At 41.3% G+C, this 14,913-nt stretch overlaps 1 protein-coding gene across 2 annotated transcripts in view; it reads right to left on the reverse strand.

Moving 5' to 3' along the window:
- The window catches only part of GRAMD2B (GRAM domain containing 2B), a 157,775-nt gene extending 144,176 nt beyond the window's left edge, over positions 1–13,599 (reverse strand). For both annotated transcript variants that reach the window (XM_033928988.1, XM_033928989.1), the window contains exon 1: positions 13,439–13,599. In XM_033928988.1, the coding sequence (XP_033784879.1) occupies positions 13,439–13,566 (128 nt within the window). In that variant the 5' untranslated portion in view covers positions 13,567–13,599. The remainder of the gene's footprint in view (positions 1–13,438) is intronic.
- Between the last annotated feature and the right edge of the window lie 1,314 nt (positions 13,600–14,913).

Genomic DNA, 14,913 nt, shown 5'->3' on the forward strand with positions numbered 1-14,913 from the left:
ATTGACCCCCTGATATCTTATGCAAGCACTGTTATACCTGTGCGTACCTCAGTTATCAGAAGTGAACCAGATGACCATATGAACTGAATCCATTACCTCATTGGAATAATCTGTGATAACTCACATTCCCGACAAAGTTAATAGCAAACGGAACTGCAGGTTATTCAAAACAGATTTTATTTATAAACTCCAGGGCCTGGTATCTCTAGTTATACCCTCTTACTTTTGGCCTAAAACAATCCCAAGCCTCAGATTAAAACTCTGAAACAGGAAGATGGTGATAGGTATTTGAAACTTACTGTATCTAAGAATCACAAACAGCTTTTAGTTTTTTGGTCTGCTCAACCAACCTTTTGGTCGATATTCAGCTGGCAGCGGTCAGCGTTTTTATGTCCACTGCCGGCTGTATTCCTGGATATGCAATGTTGGTCATGTTTGGGGACCAGGATTGACTATCCGGGTTTAGGCTGGCTGCTAAAACTTATGCAGAAAAGTACAATATTCAGCCCTGGACCGCATCTTGTATCTAAACTCGAGATCAACACAGTGCTTTAAGTTGGGCTTCCCTTCGCTTCGGTGTGTATACTGGGAAAAAAAAACCTATACGAATCCTCCTTCATATTCCAAGGCCCAAAAGTATGGAACAGTCTACTATAGCACCTATGCCAACCGGACTCATATTACAACTTTAGAAAATTGCTGAAGACCTTTCTTTTCTCTTCAAACCTGTAACCACTTTTTAGAAATTTTATTGTAAACCACATAGGATCCTTGTCGAAATTTGTGGTATATGAGAAACTGAATATCAGCAGTTAGTCACAGACAAGTGATTTAAAGGGAAGGAGCCTCTCCTGCTTGATTTAATCATTTTTGAATATCAGCTAGCTTATTTTTAAAACCTCTATAAATCAACCATGCCCCCATTTCCCCATGTTCACACAATCTCCATGGCCCGGCTCCTGCATATATCTGTCCAATAGAGAGGGTTTTACCTGAGGAGAAATCTCAGGTAAGGTGCAGATAATTTTCTTTGGTTTGTAGGTCAAATATACCTAGGTTTATAAAACCACAACAGGTTCAGTTAGAGTTCACACGTCATCAGGTGTTTTACTTCCCAGCCCCCTTTACCTGGAATTCCCTTCTTCAAAAATTCAAAGCAGCTCTGAAGACATGGTTGTTCTCCCATGCCTTCTTCTCTGGTTAGCGTAAGGGTGTAGAGCAAGCATGTCAAACTTGCGGCCCACAACAAACATCTTTGTGGCCCAGCCAATGTAATCCAATAAGTTATAACTAGAGTCGCAAAATTTCTCCTGCAATCCATCGGCGCCGAGCAGTCGAAAACAACAATACAATGTACGAGTGTAACCAGTTGCTTATTCTTATTAAGTACTATGATGTGGACATCTTTTGTCCTGAGACAAGTTTGCGCCTCTAAACATAATGCACCATTTTCCACCACTAATACTAGCAGTGAATCAGACGATAATAATACCTACTGCACCATTAGTCTTGTATCGACTTGCTTGGTGTGCCTAACATGAAATATTTCGCCTTCGGAGTACAATAAAAATACGAGTAGAGGTTTATTTACATTACACTTATTAATTTGTGCACTTATTCTCTGTCTGGTAAGTTAATATTTAAGAAAAGATATTGATTTTTATTGAAATGCTTTATTTTTTTGTGTTAACAATTACTCAAAAATTGCTGATGAACATCGAAATTTCCAAGAAAAATGGGAATTAGAGTATTTTTGCTGTGAAGTAAAAGATAAAATAATTTGCTTGATATGTGATAATGCTATTAGTGTGCCAGAGTTATATAACATTAAACGGCACTATGAACAGCACAAATCAAAATATGACAATTATGAAGGATTCACGAGACAAGAAAAGTTGAAAGAGCTCAAGTTGGGACTGAAAAAACAACAGTTCATTTTTACTAAAGTATCACAAGAAAGTGACGTGGCAGTACATGCAAGCTATGCCTTGTCAGAGTTAATAGCTAAACACTCAAAACCTTTTACCGAAGGTGATTTCACCAAGGAATGTCTAATTAAAGCTGCAGAAATGGTTTGGCCTGGAAGTGTGAAGGTTTAAAAAAAAAAAATCTCATTGTCTCAAAATACAGTTGCGGAAAGAATTACTGATTTGGCCGGCAATCTAAGTGATCAGATTAAAGCAAAATTATCTAGTTTCAAAGCTTTTTCCATTGTTTGTGATGAGAGTATGGACCTTGGGGGTGTAGTTCTATTAGCTGTGTTTCTTCGTGCTTGCAACATGAATTTCAACATTTTTGAGGAATTATTGGAACTAGTATCGATGTGTGGCACTACAACGGGACAAGATATATTTAATTGTGTTTATGAACTTCTGCAAAAAATACTAACTTCTGTAGCTACAGCTGAAGCTCCTTCAGTGGTCATAAAAAACAATGGTTTTGTGGCATTACTGCAAAAAAAACAAAGTGAAACGTGTGACGGATCCAAGATACATCATATGCATTGGTTTATACATCAAGAAGTATTATGCACAAAGGTAATAAACATGGAAAATGTGTTGACATTTGTCAAAATAATTAATTTCATAAAAACATAAGAAGTTGCCTCCACTGGGTCAGACCAGAGGTCCATCGCGCCCAGCGGTCCGCTCCAGCGGCGGCCCATCAGGCCTATGACCTGTGAAGTGGTCCCTGACTATTCCTATAACCTACCTCTACTTCTATCTGTACCCCTCAATCCCATTATCCTTTAGGAATCTATCTAAACCTTCCTTGAACCCCTGTACTGTGCTCATAAGAACATAAGAAGTTGCCTCGAAGCTTAAATCAGTGACAATTCTCTGCTTTCTTAAGTGAATTAGAAAGCAAATAGTTGGGTTTGTCCTACTTTACCGAAGTACGTTGGCTATCCTGTTCCAAGGCCCTTAAACAATTCTGGGACTTGAAAGAAGAAATATGTCAGTTTTTAATAATTATAAATCGAGACATAAGGTTGCTTTCTGATTCAGTATGATTACAAGATTTATCCTTCGTGGTTGATATAACAAAACACTTAGGGCTCCTTTTACAAAGGTGTGCTAGTGGTTTTAGCATGCACCGCTACCACCTCCTTTTAAGCAGGTGGTATTTTTTCGGCTAGTGCGCGCTAATCCTGTGTGTGCGCTAAAAACGCTAGCGCACCTTTGTAAAAGGAGCCCTTAAACGAATTATATTTAAAAGTTCAAGGAAAAGATCAGATTATTACGAACATGTGTGATCAAGTTAAAGCATTCCAATGTAAGCTAGTTCTTTGGTGAAAGCAGTTGAAAAATTAAGATTTAATGCACTTTCCGACATGAAACATATATCAAGTTTAGGTGAAATTGCATCGTATCAAAAATATGCAGAAAAAATTTTAAGCCTTAGAACTGAGTTTGAAACAAGATTTGCAGATTTTTAAATCTTTGGAAGACAAGTTTTCTTTGATTTTCTCAATAAATATAGAATCAGTACCTAATCATATGCAAATAGAAGTAATTGAGATCCAGTGCGATTCAGATTTGAAGACAAAATACAGTGAAGTTGGCTTGCTTGAATTTTACAAATATTTGCCAGCCAGGTTTGAAAATACTCGAAAATTCACATATGAAATTATTCCCATGTTTGGAAGTACTTATTGGTGCGAGCAGTCATTTACACTTATAAAAGGAAATAAGTCTCCTATCAGATCCAGAATTACTGACATTAACCTTGGGTCAGTTTTAAAAGTCATCACTGTGGACAAGATTTTCCCTGAATTAGGAAAAATTGTAGCAGAGAAAAGATGCCAAGTGTCAGGAAGAAAACATTAATTTTCTCGTTGCTCATGTTATTTTTTTATACTGTACTTTTTGAAATAAATCTAAGGCCCTCTTCAATGTGGTGTCTTATATACCACTAAGGGCTCCTTTTACTAAGTCATGTTAGGGCATTAACAAGCAAAATAACGCGTGCTAGACGCTAACGCCAGCATTGAGTTGGTGTTAGTTCTAGCCACGTAGAGTGGGTTTAGCTTGCGCTAAAATGCTGCGTGCGCTAAAAACGCTAACGCAGCTTAGTAAAAGGAGCCCTAAATCTCCCAATGGATTCAAAGCAGTTTACAAAACAATTAAATTGACTTAAGTAATGATCAAAAATCTAATGAGGTACTTTGAGTTTCCCTCTCTGTCCTGCACTGCTCCCAACGCTCATAGGAACTCAATGAGTGTCGGGAGCAGCGCAGGCCATTCAGCATAGCTCCCAACGCTAAAAACTGCTATCGCAGTTTGATAGAAGAGGGCCTAAGTTTCTAGGAACAATGATGTTTTTGCTTTGATACGGCCCACAGAAATTTAAACCTTGTTTATTTGGCCAGTGTCAGCCTTTGAGTTTGGTGTAGAGCCTCGGTGCAGCTGGGTTACTCCTGTAGAGACACTGTTCTCCTAGTTCCTTTTCATTGTGTCCTATCCTATGTCCTTGTGTGATTGAAATGCTTTATTTCCTATTGATATGTTGACGTTACTTTCCTTTTCGATTTTAGACTGTAAACTACTTAGGTCTGTTCTGTATGGTCATAGCAGTATAGTAAGTGTAAAATAGATAAATAAATCTCTGAGGTTGATCTGACCTTGTTCCCCCCAAAAAAGAGGAGAAAAGTTTGACTCAAATATAAACTGGGGGGAGGGGTTGTGTGTGTGTTTATATTCAAGTGTCCTGCCCTGCCAGTCTCTGCTCCCAGCCCTCCTCCCTCCCTGCCCTGCCAGGCTCTGTACCCTATCCCCCCTCCCTCCCGAAGCCTTGCATGCTTCCACCAGGCCTACCATAAGACCTGGTGTGCCAGAACAGGAGGTATCTTTCCTATCCTGAAGGGGTGATTCCTTCCTCACACTTAAGGTTAGGCCTCTCTCACTGATGTCAAGAAGCATCTTTTGCAAGAAAATCATCTCTGCTGCCTGTCAGATGCATTCTGGGTATGTTACAAGAACTGTTTCTAGCCAAGGACATTTGACTATAGCTACGTGCTCAGCTCTTGAGAAATCTGGAGGAGGTAGGAGATGCTATGATCTGTATGTTTCTGTTTTTATTTACTGAAGTGCCTCTCAAGGCTTTGGGACAGAAAAGGCTATTGATTCATGTTCTGTTCCTGGATTGATCCTAGTGGGGGTCATCTGACGAGAACTAAGGAGAAAGGTGTCTAATAATAATTAGTCTATGCTGGGATGTAAGGGAGCTTGGATCTTAACGTAGGTTTCTCTACACACACCTTCTAATAATTAAGAACTGATAAGTACCTCTTGTGACCTAGCTCTCGGCTGAGAGTGAAAACACAGAACTGCTTTTGAAACAGATCTGGTTTCTATTGCATCATGAACTTTAGAAAATATATCTTACAGCTCGCTCCAGTGACAAACTGCCTTATCTGATTCTAAGAAATTTTCACATCTGCTACGTTGAGGAAAACGGATGAATTCCATCTCCCTGATCGAAGGAGGCATAATCTTCACGGGTTGAGACAAGGAATTTTCTACTTTATCAGCTGGGCTAGAAAAAATTCTATTGGTTTCGGGAGAGGAGAGTTAAGGTTCCTCTGTGCTAAGCTATTTTAGATTGCTGCTATAATCAGGAATTATTATTATAAGGAATTACCTAGTGTGTAAGAATTAGTTGTATTTACTAATTACTCATTGAGTATTGTGTGATAATTATTACTGAGATATATGTATGTATACAGATATTTTGTGAACAATAAATAGTTATTTACTGCTGGCTTGTGAATTATATTTTTATATCTATAATAAAAATCTTTCATCTAGCTCTGGTCTCTGTATTCGTATAAGCAGACAAAAATTCCAAATCTGTGATGATAGTAGTTATGGGTTGCCCTAGAAACTAGATGTGCACGTGACTTGTTTATGTAGCACTAATTTGTTATACCCATAATCTACCTACAATCCTGGCCAACTCTAACAATTCTAACCTCCCTCCCACCTTCCTGATTATTAAAAATGGTACCTTTAAAATCTCTGGTGGCCCAGCGGTGAACCTGGACAGCAGCGATCTTCCTATATTCCTGCCCTGTGCAGAACTGTTATCTGAATGGCTGCACAGGAATTTGCAAGGTTGCCAAGAGAACTCATGGCAACCATTCAGACAGCGACCCTGCGTAAGGCAGGAACATAGAAAGATTGATTCTGCCCCGGTTCATCATAGGACCACCAGGGATTTTAAAGATACCATTTTTACTAATTGGGGAGACGGGAAGGAGATGAGAATTCTTAGAGTTGGCCAGGACAGGAGGTGGAAGGGATCCCTCCTGTCTTGGCCCACTGCTGGCCCACCAGGTCTTACGGCAGGCTGGGTGAATGCTAACTCGAATATAAACCGAGACCCCCATTTTTGGGTCATTTTTTTGGCCCCATAATCTTGGTTTATATTCGAATATATATGGTAAGTCATTCCATAGCTCCCATGCAGATGTTAATTTTATACAAACTCCCAAGTCTTCTTAGAATTTAAACCCCCAGATACTTCAACTGGTCTTTTTCCCACTTTAGGGGAAAGACTCCTTCCATTTCTCAGGTAAGGGAGGGGCTAGAGGTATCACTATGAATTTTTCCTAAGTGCTCAAACCACATCAAAATCTCAATTGATTGCAGGTACACTGGATTGTGGAAGACTTAAAAACAACAAAACATCAACTGCAAATAGACTAATTTTCAATTCTTGTCCTCTGACCCAATCCTCGACATCACCTGGATCAAATCTAACTTTCATTGATAGCAGCTGAGATAAGGGGACATATTTATTTTTTATTACTAGTTTTGTTAATTGCTGAAAGATATATCTTGCAACAGTGGATAAAACCTGTTCCTCTGGACACTGACCAATGGCCCAACTGCAACATAAGTGTGTTGCACTTTGAAAGTCTGGAGTTCTGTAGTGCCAGACAGGAGGCTCCAGAGAAATATCTATTAGCAAGGTCAACATTTTATGACAGATTATGGTCACAGATGCAAGTGTACCTTCTCAAATATGGATTTAGGGTAGAGTGGTTAGAGGGTAGACAGGGAGGGACTGGGGGTTTAGGTTGAAAGGAAAGGCTGGGTAGGATTGGGGAGACAGAAGAAATGGTGGTTTGTGGCATTGTGGGTTCCTTTCTAATGCATGCTATTGTATTATTCTCTAAACATTTCAAGGTATTATGTTGTAAAGGGGTGGTAATCCCTCAAGTGACTCAAGGCCAGATTCTCAAAACTTAAGGTTGCCTTTAACATGGTTGTTAAACTGGTTCCAGCTGGTTTAGCATGCATGTATTTTAGTGGCAGATTATTAAAATGACTTACTGTGATATTTTCTAAGTTTTCTACTAGTCTCTGATACTGCCATGCAAATGTAGTACAACGAGGTCATTAATATTAAAATGAGCACTCTGAGTGATTCTCTATCATCGCCGAGTGATTCCCTAACCTCATTATGCCACATTTGCAGCCAAACTTTGCTGACAGGTCTGAGCTGTCGTAGCCTTATTTTCTGCTTAATGCCTGAGCACTAATTGGCTCAGACACTCATAGGAAAGTAAGGTTTGACAGCTGAGACCCCTCCACATGCAATTTTTTTTTAAAAAAAACAAACCCAAATCGAAGATTAGCAAGAGAGATGTCCACTCTCTCCTCCCAAGCTTGCACAATCTCTGAACACCAAAGCCTGGCTGCAGGAGAGATGCCCACTCTTTCCCACTGTGCTTGCACAGTCCCCTGACTCTAACCCCCTCCCGCCATCACCCAACCCCCCACAACAACTGCTCCTGACGACCCCACCCCCACTTCCCTGATTTCTACATGAAAATGAATGAATAATGTGATGTGATATATGCTCAGACCCTCAACCTTTGTGCCTTAATAGTGAACTTAAGCTGTCAGATTGTTTGGACCAGCAGTCCCATTACTGTAATTTCCCTCCTGAAGAAACGTCACTCAAGCAAAACTTGAGTCAAGAGTTTATAGTTATAAAGATTTAAGGGGATTATTGGATATTGACAAGCAGAAAGAAGCATGAGAAGAGTTACCCGCTCCAGATATCAGCTAAGTAGACATTCTTCTTAGGAATATAATAGCATAAATTTGTTTAAAGGGAGCGGAACAGGACCGATAAAGTGCCATGATGGTCCCAGTAGCAACCTATGTTTAAGTTCACTATTAAAACACAAAGGTTGACGGTCTGAGCACTTATCATATCACATTATTCATTGTTTATTCATCTTCATGTAGAAAGAACAGCGTTTTTTATGTTTAATTTATATAGTGAATCCTGTGTTGAATAGTAGGTTTAATATAATTACAGGAAAGTTTTTTTTTGTACTCCAAGTTATTACTGTTTTGATTACTTCTATGACAAGGTCCAGAAGATCACCCTTGAATTCACTGCAGTTACATCTTTCTCTCCTATCACCATCCACTCTCCTGACCTTCAAACTCACACCAACCCTTCATTCTTCACCCAAGCAACTCAGGAAGCTCCTCTTGCTTGGTCCCACCCTCTCAACCCTCTGTCAACAACCGCCGCTGACTTTTCTTCCTTCTCTGAAATCACAGAGAAAGAAACCGCACAATTTTGTCTTCAGCCAAGCCTATGACATGCCCCTCAGATCCTATTCCCACCCCTTTACTTGACCCCATCTTACATACTGTTATCCCTCCCAGCTGCCATATTTTCAACCTATCCATTTCCACTGCAACTATCCCTGCTGTCTTCAAACATGCGGCGGTTAAGCTACGTCTCAAAAAACCCTCTCTGGACCCCACCTACCCATCTAACTATTTCCCTGTCTCCCTTCTTCCGTTCTTCTTCAAACTACTTGAGCGTGCTGTTCTCCGTCACTGCCTGGACTTCCTTTCAACGTGACAGATTTTTGATCCTCTACAATCAGGCTTTCACCCCCCAACACTCTACAGAGACTGCACTCACAAAAGTCTGCAGTGACCTGTTCATAGGGTTACCAGACTTCCGGATTTCCCTAGATATGTCCTCCTTTTGAGGACATGTCTGGGGGTCTGGACAGCTTTTCAAAAGCTGGCACTTTGTCTGGGTTTTGAAAAGCTGTGTCGGGCAGGGAGGACGTCTGTGCATGTGCAGCCGTCATGCGATGACATCATGTGCACACACGCATGTGCGTGATGTTATCCCATAGTATCCATGCATGCGTGGACATCATTACCCAACAAGAGCAGGCAGTGGGGTTGGAGCATGGGGGAAGGATTAGGGCAGAGATGGGCGGAATTAGGCGAGCTGGAGCGGGGCTAGGGGTTCCGGATTTTCCAAAAGTAAAATCTGGCAACCCTACCTGTTCATGGCCAGATCTAAGGGCCTATACTCGATCCTCATCCTTCTTGACCTGTCTGCTCTCTTTGATACTGTTAATCACTGATTACTTCTTAATATGCTGTCCTTGCTTGGATTCTGCAAATCTATCCTCTCTTGGTTTGCCTCTTACCTCTTCCATTTGCACCTTTAGCGTAAATGTTAGTGGGTCATTTTCTGCTGCTACCCTGCTAGCGGTTGGCATACCCCAGGGTTCTGTCTTAGGAACTCTTCTTTTCTCTCTCTACACCTCTTCCCTCAGTACCTGATCTCCTCCCATGTCCCATGACTTCCAGTATCACCTATATGCTGATGACTCCCAGATCTACCTCTCTACACCCGAAATTTCACCTAAAGTCCAAAAATATGTCTTTGCCTGTTTGGCTGACATTGCTGCTTGGATGTCCTTCCGTCATCTGAAACTACACAAAAATAATAATCTCACTGGGAAGCTCAGTTGATCTTTTGTTTTCAAGTTTGTAGAGATCTGGAATGAACTTCCTGACTCCATTAGGCTTTTAGGCCAGCTGCAATTATTTTGTAAATTCCTGAAAACTTTGTTGTTCTCATAATTTTTAAATGGTTTATTCGCCTCAATGAAATGATATTATAGTTATTTTTTAATGCTTTTCTTATGTACCATATTTTTCCGCTCCATAAGATGCACCTGACCATAAGACGCACCCTAGATTTATAGTAGGAAAACAAGGAAAAAAATATTCTGAACCAAATTGTATACTAATATATGCCAGACTCTGCACCCAGCCTCCCTCACTCTATGCCAGGTGCTGCACCCAGCCCCCCTCACTCTCTGCCAGACTCTGCACCTAGTCCCCCTCCCCTCTACATCATTTTGCTAACTGAAATATATTTAAAATACACAACACACGATGTTGGACTTTACAAAGATTACCGAGGTCTTTTTAGTAAAGAGCTTGTCTTACTGGAATATTTCACAGAGTGCGAGCTTTTCCTGGGTGGGGGGAGAGGAAGAAGCAAGGCAGGGGCTGCTACGACTTGGCCATTAGTTGTAGAGGCTAAAAGAGGGAAGGAAGGAGCTGCAGGAGCCCAAGTCAGAACAAGTCCTGGGATTTATATCTTTCTGATTGGTGTAGTTCTTGCTTAAGGTTATCAGGGGCACACTTCCTCCAAAACTGAGACCCTAATTTCTCTAACAGCAACATTCCTTTCAGGAGCCACTGCATCTAAGTACACTGTGGAAGGCAAACATGCTCCTAGAGGACCTGTTTGCGGCTTATTGTGCCTCAAGCGTTGTCAGTGCCCTCCATCATTGCATCTCTCCCCGTCGTCCCTCGCAGCATCAGAACATTCTTTTCTCGGCAGCAGGCCTGTCCATGCACGTGGGTGTGGCACTGGGCCTGATAAAAGGCAGTGAGGGATCCAAGCTGGAAAGAACTCAATTATGAATAAGGCAACGTCCGATCTGTTTGTACGCCCTCTTTCAACTGTGGCAGCGAGCTCAGCTTCACTTCTCCAACTCCGAGCTGGATTGGAGCCAGAGTCTGACGCGGTTTCCTCCGATTCGGATCCTCCCTCAGAAACTGGTCCTGAGTCAGTCGTCGTGTCCTCCAGATAGGAGTGCTGCCTCTCTCCCCGATGTGTAGATCGTGGGGCACTGTGGGCCAGTCCCAGTTAGTTCCTGATTGTGCGCCACTTCCCGCTTGTGCTGGTCGCTTGGCGGCTGCCTCCTTATGATGTCGGGGCCAGTGGCGCACAAGCGCGTTCTTGCATTGGCCCGCATGTGGTCAGTTCTCGTGAGTCCCGTGAGAAGTTGCGCAGGCCCATGCAGGAGCATGCTTGTGCGCCGCGGGCCCCAACATCATGAGGAGGCTGCCATCCAGAAACTAGCACAATTTAAAGGTACTGGGGGGGGTGTATATTCGCTCCATAAGACACACCCTTATTTCCACCCACTTTTTGGGAGGAAAAAAGTGCATCTTATAGAGCAAAAAATATAGTACTTTAGTTTTTAATTAGTTCTTCCTTCTCCTATGTTTTCTGCTATGTACTCTAGTCTAGTCTTAATTATATGTGAACCGAGTCGAGCTCAACTGAGAGATGACCCGGTATATAAACAAAAGATTAGATTAGATTAGATTAGATTAGATTAGATATTGGCATAAGTTTAAATGCAAATATACTAATCCCTAGCAATTTGCCCTAGCAATTTGTTGTATGTGCATAGAAAATGAGAGGTCGGAATTGAAGATGACTCCAAGTTTGTGAGCAGAGACTAGAATAATGACAGTATTATTTACAGAGATGGGGAATGGAGGAAGAGAAGCAGAGGGTTTAGGAGGAAAGAGGAACAGCTCAGTCTTGGACATGTTTAGTTTCAGATGACATAGTCCACTGAATATGATAGGGTATTAAATAATTCAAAAATGGAGAGAGAAAAAATGGTCGATTCACAAAAATAATAATCTCATTCATATGATATTGGCATAAATTTAAATGCAAATATACTAATCCGTAATTGTTATGCTTCACATGTCCTTCTCATATGCTCAGAGACATGACGCTCTGTAGGGAACATATCCCATCGCAGAGCTTACCATCCATTCATTGCATATGACTATTTCTTTTATTTATTATTTGCTATTACTCTTTGAGATACCAGTAAGTCGCTTGTTTATTTCTACTGAGCAAGGCTGATAAACAGTTGCACAAGTTAAAGAGTAATAGCAAAGAAAAAAATAAAAGAAATAATTATATGCAATGAGTGGATGGTAAGCTCCACGAAGGGGTATATTCCCTATAGAGCTTCATGTCTCTGAGCATATGAGAAGGACATGTGAAGCATAACAATTACGGTGAGTATATTTGCATTTAAATTTATGCCAATATCATATGAATGAGATTATTATTTTTGTGAATCGACCATTTTTTCTCTCTCCATTTTTGAATTATTTAATACCCTATCATATTCAGTGGACTATGTCATCTGAAACTAAACATGTCCAAGACTGAGCTGTTCCTCTTTCCTCCTAAACCCTCTGCTTCTCTTCCTCCATTCCCCATCTCTGTAAATAATACTGTCATTGTTCTAGTCTCTGCTCGCAAACTTGAAGTCATCTTCAATTCCGACCTCTCATTTTCTATGCACATACAACAAATTGCTAGGGCCTGTCACTTCTATCTCTACAACATCACCAAAATGTACCCCTTCCTCTCTCAACACACTACCCAGACCCTTGTCCACACTCTTGTAACCTCACGCTAAGATTACTGCATTCTACTTCTAACTGGTCTTTTGCAGTGCTGCCTCTCTCTCCTGCAATCTGTGCAGAACTCTACAACATGACTCATCTTCTACCAACCTCGCTACACTCATGTCACCCTCTCCTTAAACACTTCACTGGCTCCCTTATCTACCTTCACATACAGTTCAAGCTCCTATTACTGACCTACAAGTGTGTTCATTCTGCTCTCCTCTCTTCTCTCTCCTTATACACCTCCCAGAGAACTCCGTTCCTCAGATAAATCACTCTTAGCTGTACCCTTCTCCACTACCAATTCCAGACTTCCTTCCTTTCATCTTGCTGCCCCCTATGCCTGGAATAAATTACCTGAGTTTGTCCGCCAAGTCCTTTCCCTCCCCTTATTTAAAAGCAGACTGAAAATTCCCATTTTTGATATAGCCTTCAATCCATAACCCTACTCTCCACTGCCCACCAACCCAGCCAGTAGATTAACCGTTCCCCTTAACTGCATCCATGACATCCTGTTTGTTTGTCTGTCTTGTCTGTTTAGATCTTAAGCTCTTTCGAGTAGGGACTGTCTTCTTTGTGACTGTACAGCACTATGTGTGTCTGGTAGCACTATAGAAATAATTCATAGTAGTAGTAGTAATGGACCTTTACCACCTATAAAATAGGAGGTGATCGAGGCTCACACACTAATTTTTATAATGGAGTCCATGTTTTGCTACATGAATTGCCACGTTTTTATCACTGCTTTGCATATGGATTATAATAATTCACTTCCTATTTGAAAACAAATTTTTTTTTTTACTATTGATTAAATAGCCTGTTTCTAGTAGATAAAAATGAGCAAAACTCACCTTAAAAACACTGATCTAACACTGTCTGTAGGACTGAGGGGAGATTCGGAGCCAATATTTAAGAAACTGGAATGCCTGTCATTCTGCAAAAGAGAATCATCCAGCGACAACCTTTTCCCCATGCTCATGGCTGCAGAATGAGACTGCTTCCACAAACAGATCTGAAGTTAGACTTTCAAAAGCTTTTTGCTACTCCCGGAAATATGCTGATGGCCTGGATCCAGATCAGACCAGGCATGTTATCAGTTTATGAGTAACACATTATGGTGACTGGGTGACAACATCGGCAGCTTGTCATGGCAGCTGTGCTCTGTTACTTGAATTTCTCTGTGAAACAAACACTAACCTGTTTTAAAGGTATTATAAATTTGTTATTCTTGTGTAGTGAAGAGGAAAAATATCAAAATGACGTGCCTCAAACTGGTGTATTTACAGAGCTAATATGTGCCTGGAAAGTTGGCGTTATTCATTTGAAATGACTGCCTGGCCAGTGGTTCATGTTTTTTTTGTAGTGAATTAAGCCTTGATACACGGCCACATGCTGGTTGCGTAATCGATTCCAAAATGAACAGAATATTTGTTTTAACTTCTTGAACTGCAGTTCTCTGATAAACTTTTTTTCCACTGCTTAAACAATGTCAAATTGTCCAGGTTGCACAATTTCCCAATTCTGGCCTACTCCCTGAGCAGATGGAACATCAACACAGCAAATTTCTCACCCAAAATGGGGAGACACTTAAAAGTGCAATTGCATTGGAAGGCAGTAAATCAAACCCATATTTGACTTCTGCAAATGTGTACAGCCCTCTTACTAAAGAGTCACAAAACAAAGTGGGATAAAAATCATTTTTTTTCTGCTACGATTAAGGCATCCACTGCCGAAACACAGAGGGCCAAATTCTATAAACTGTGTCCCGATTGCAGGTGGCAGTAGGTGTCTAACCAGCCAATCGGGACACACATTTTTAAAAACAAATACCCTGAGTCAGACTGCCTACACTATAGGCATCTGTTGCTGTTGAGGGAGATGCATAGGGACACTTAAGGTTTCCTAAGGCTAGGCGTGGATGTGGTTTCACCCGGAAGTGGCCTTAGGCATGCTTAGGCAGACCTAGGCATCTCCCTAAGGCTATGATAGGCACCTAAAAAGTAGGCCATCAAAATGCTGATCTACATTTCAAATAGACGTGGTCACTAAGCTGATTGCAGCAAGGGAATCTCCCTGCCACAATCAGTTCACAGCAGGAAACCCTTTTCCCCCGCGGAATCAACCAGCAGGAGGGATGCCCACTCTCTCCTGCTGGAACCCCTAAAGCCCCCCAAATGTCTGTGGCAGAAGAAATGCCCAATTCCTCCTACTGCAATGGCGAACCCTCCCGACACAGTCCATGGCAGGAGGAATGCCCTCTCCCTCCTGCTGCTGGCCCCATCATCCCCAGAATCCCACCAAACACTCCCCGACTCCACCCCAACAC

Source organism: Geotrypetes seraphini, chromosome 1 (assembly GCF_902459505.1).
Source record: "Geotrypetes seraphini chromosome 1, aGeoSer1.1, whole genome shotgun sequence".
Lineage (NCBI taxonomy): Eukaryota > Metazoa > Chordata > Amphibia > Gymnophiona > Dermophiidae > Geotrypetes > Geotrypetes seraphini.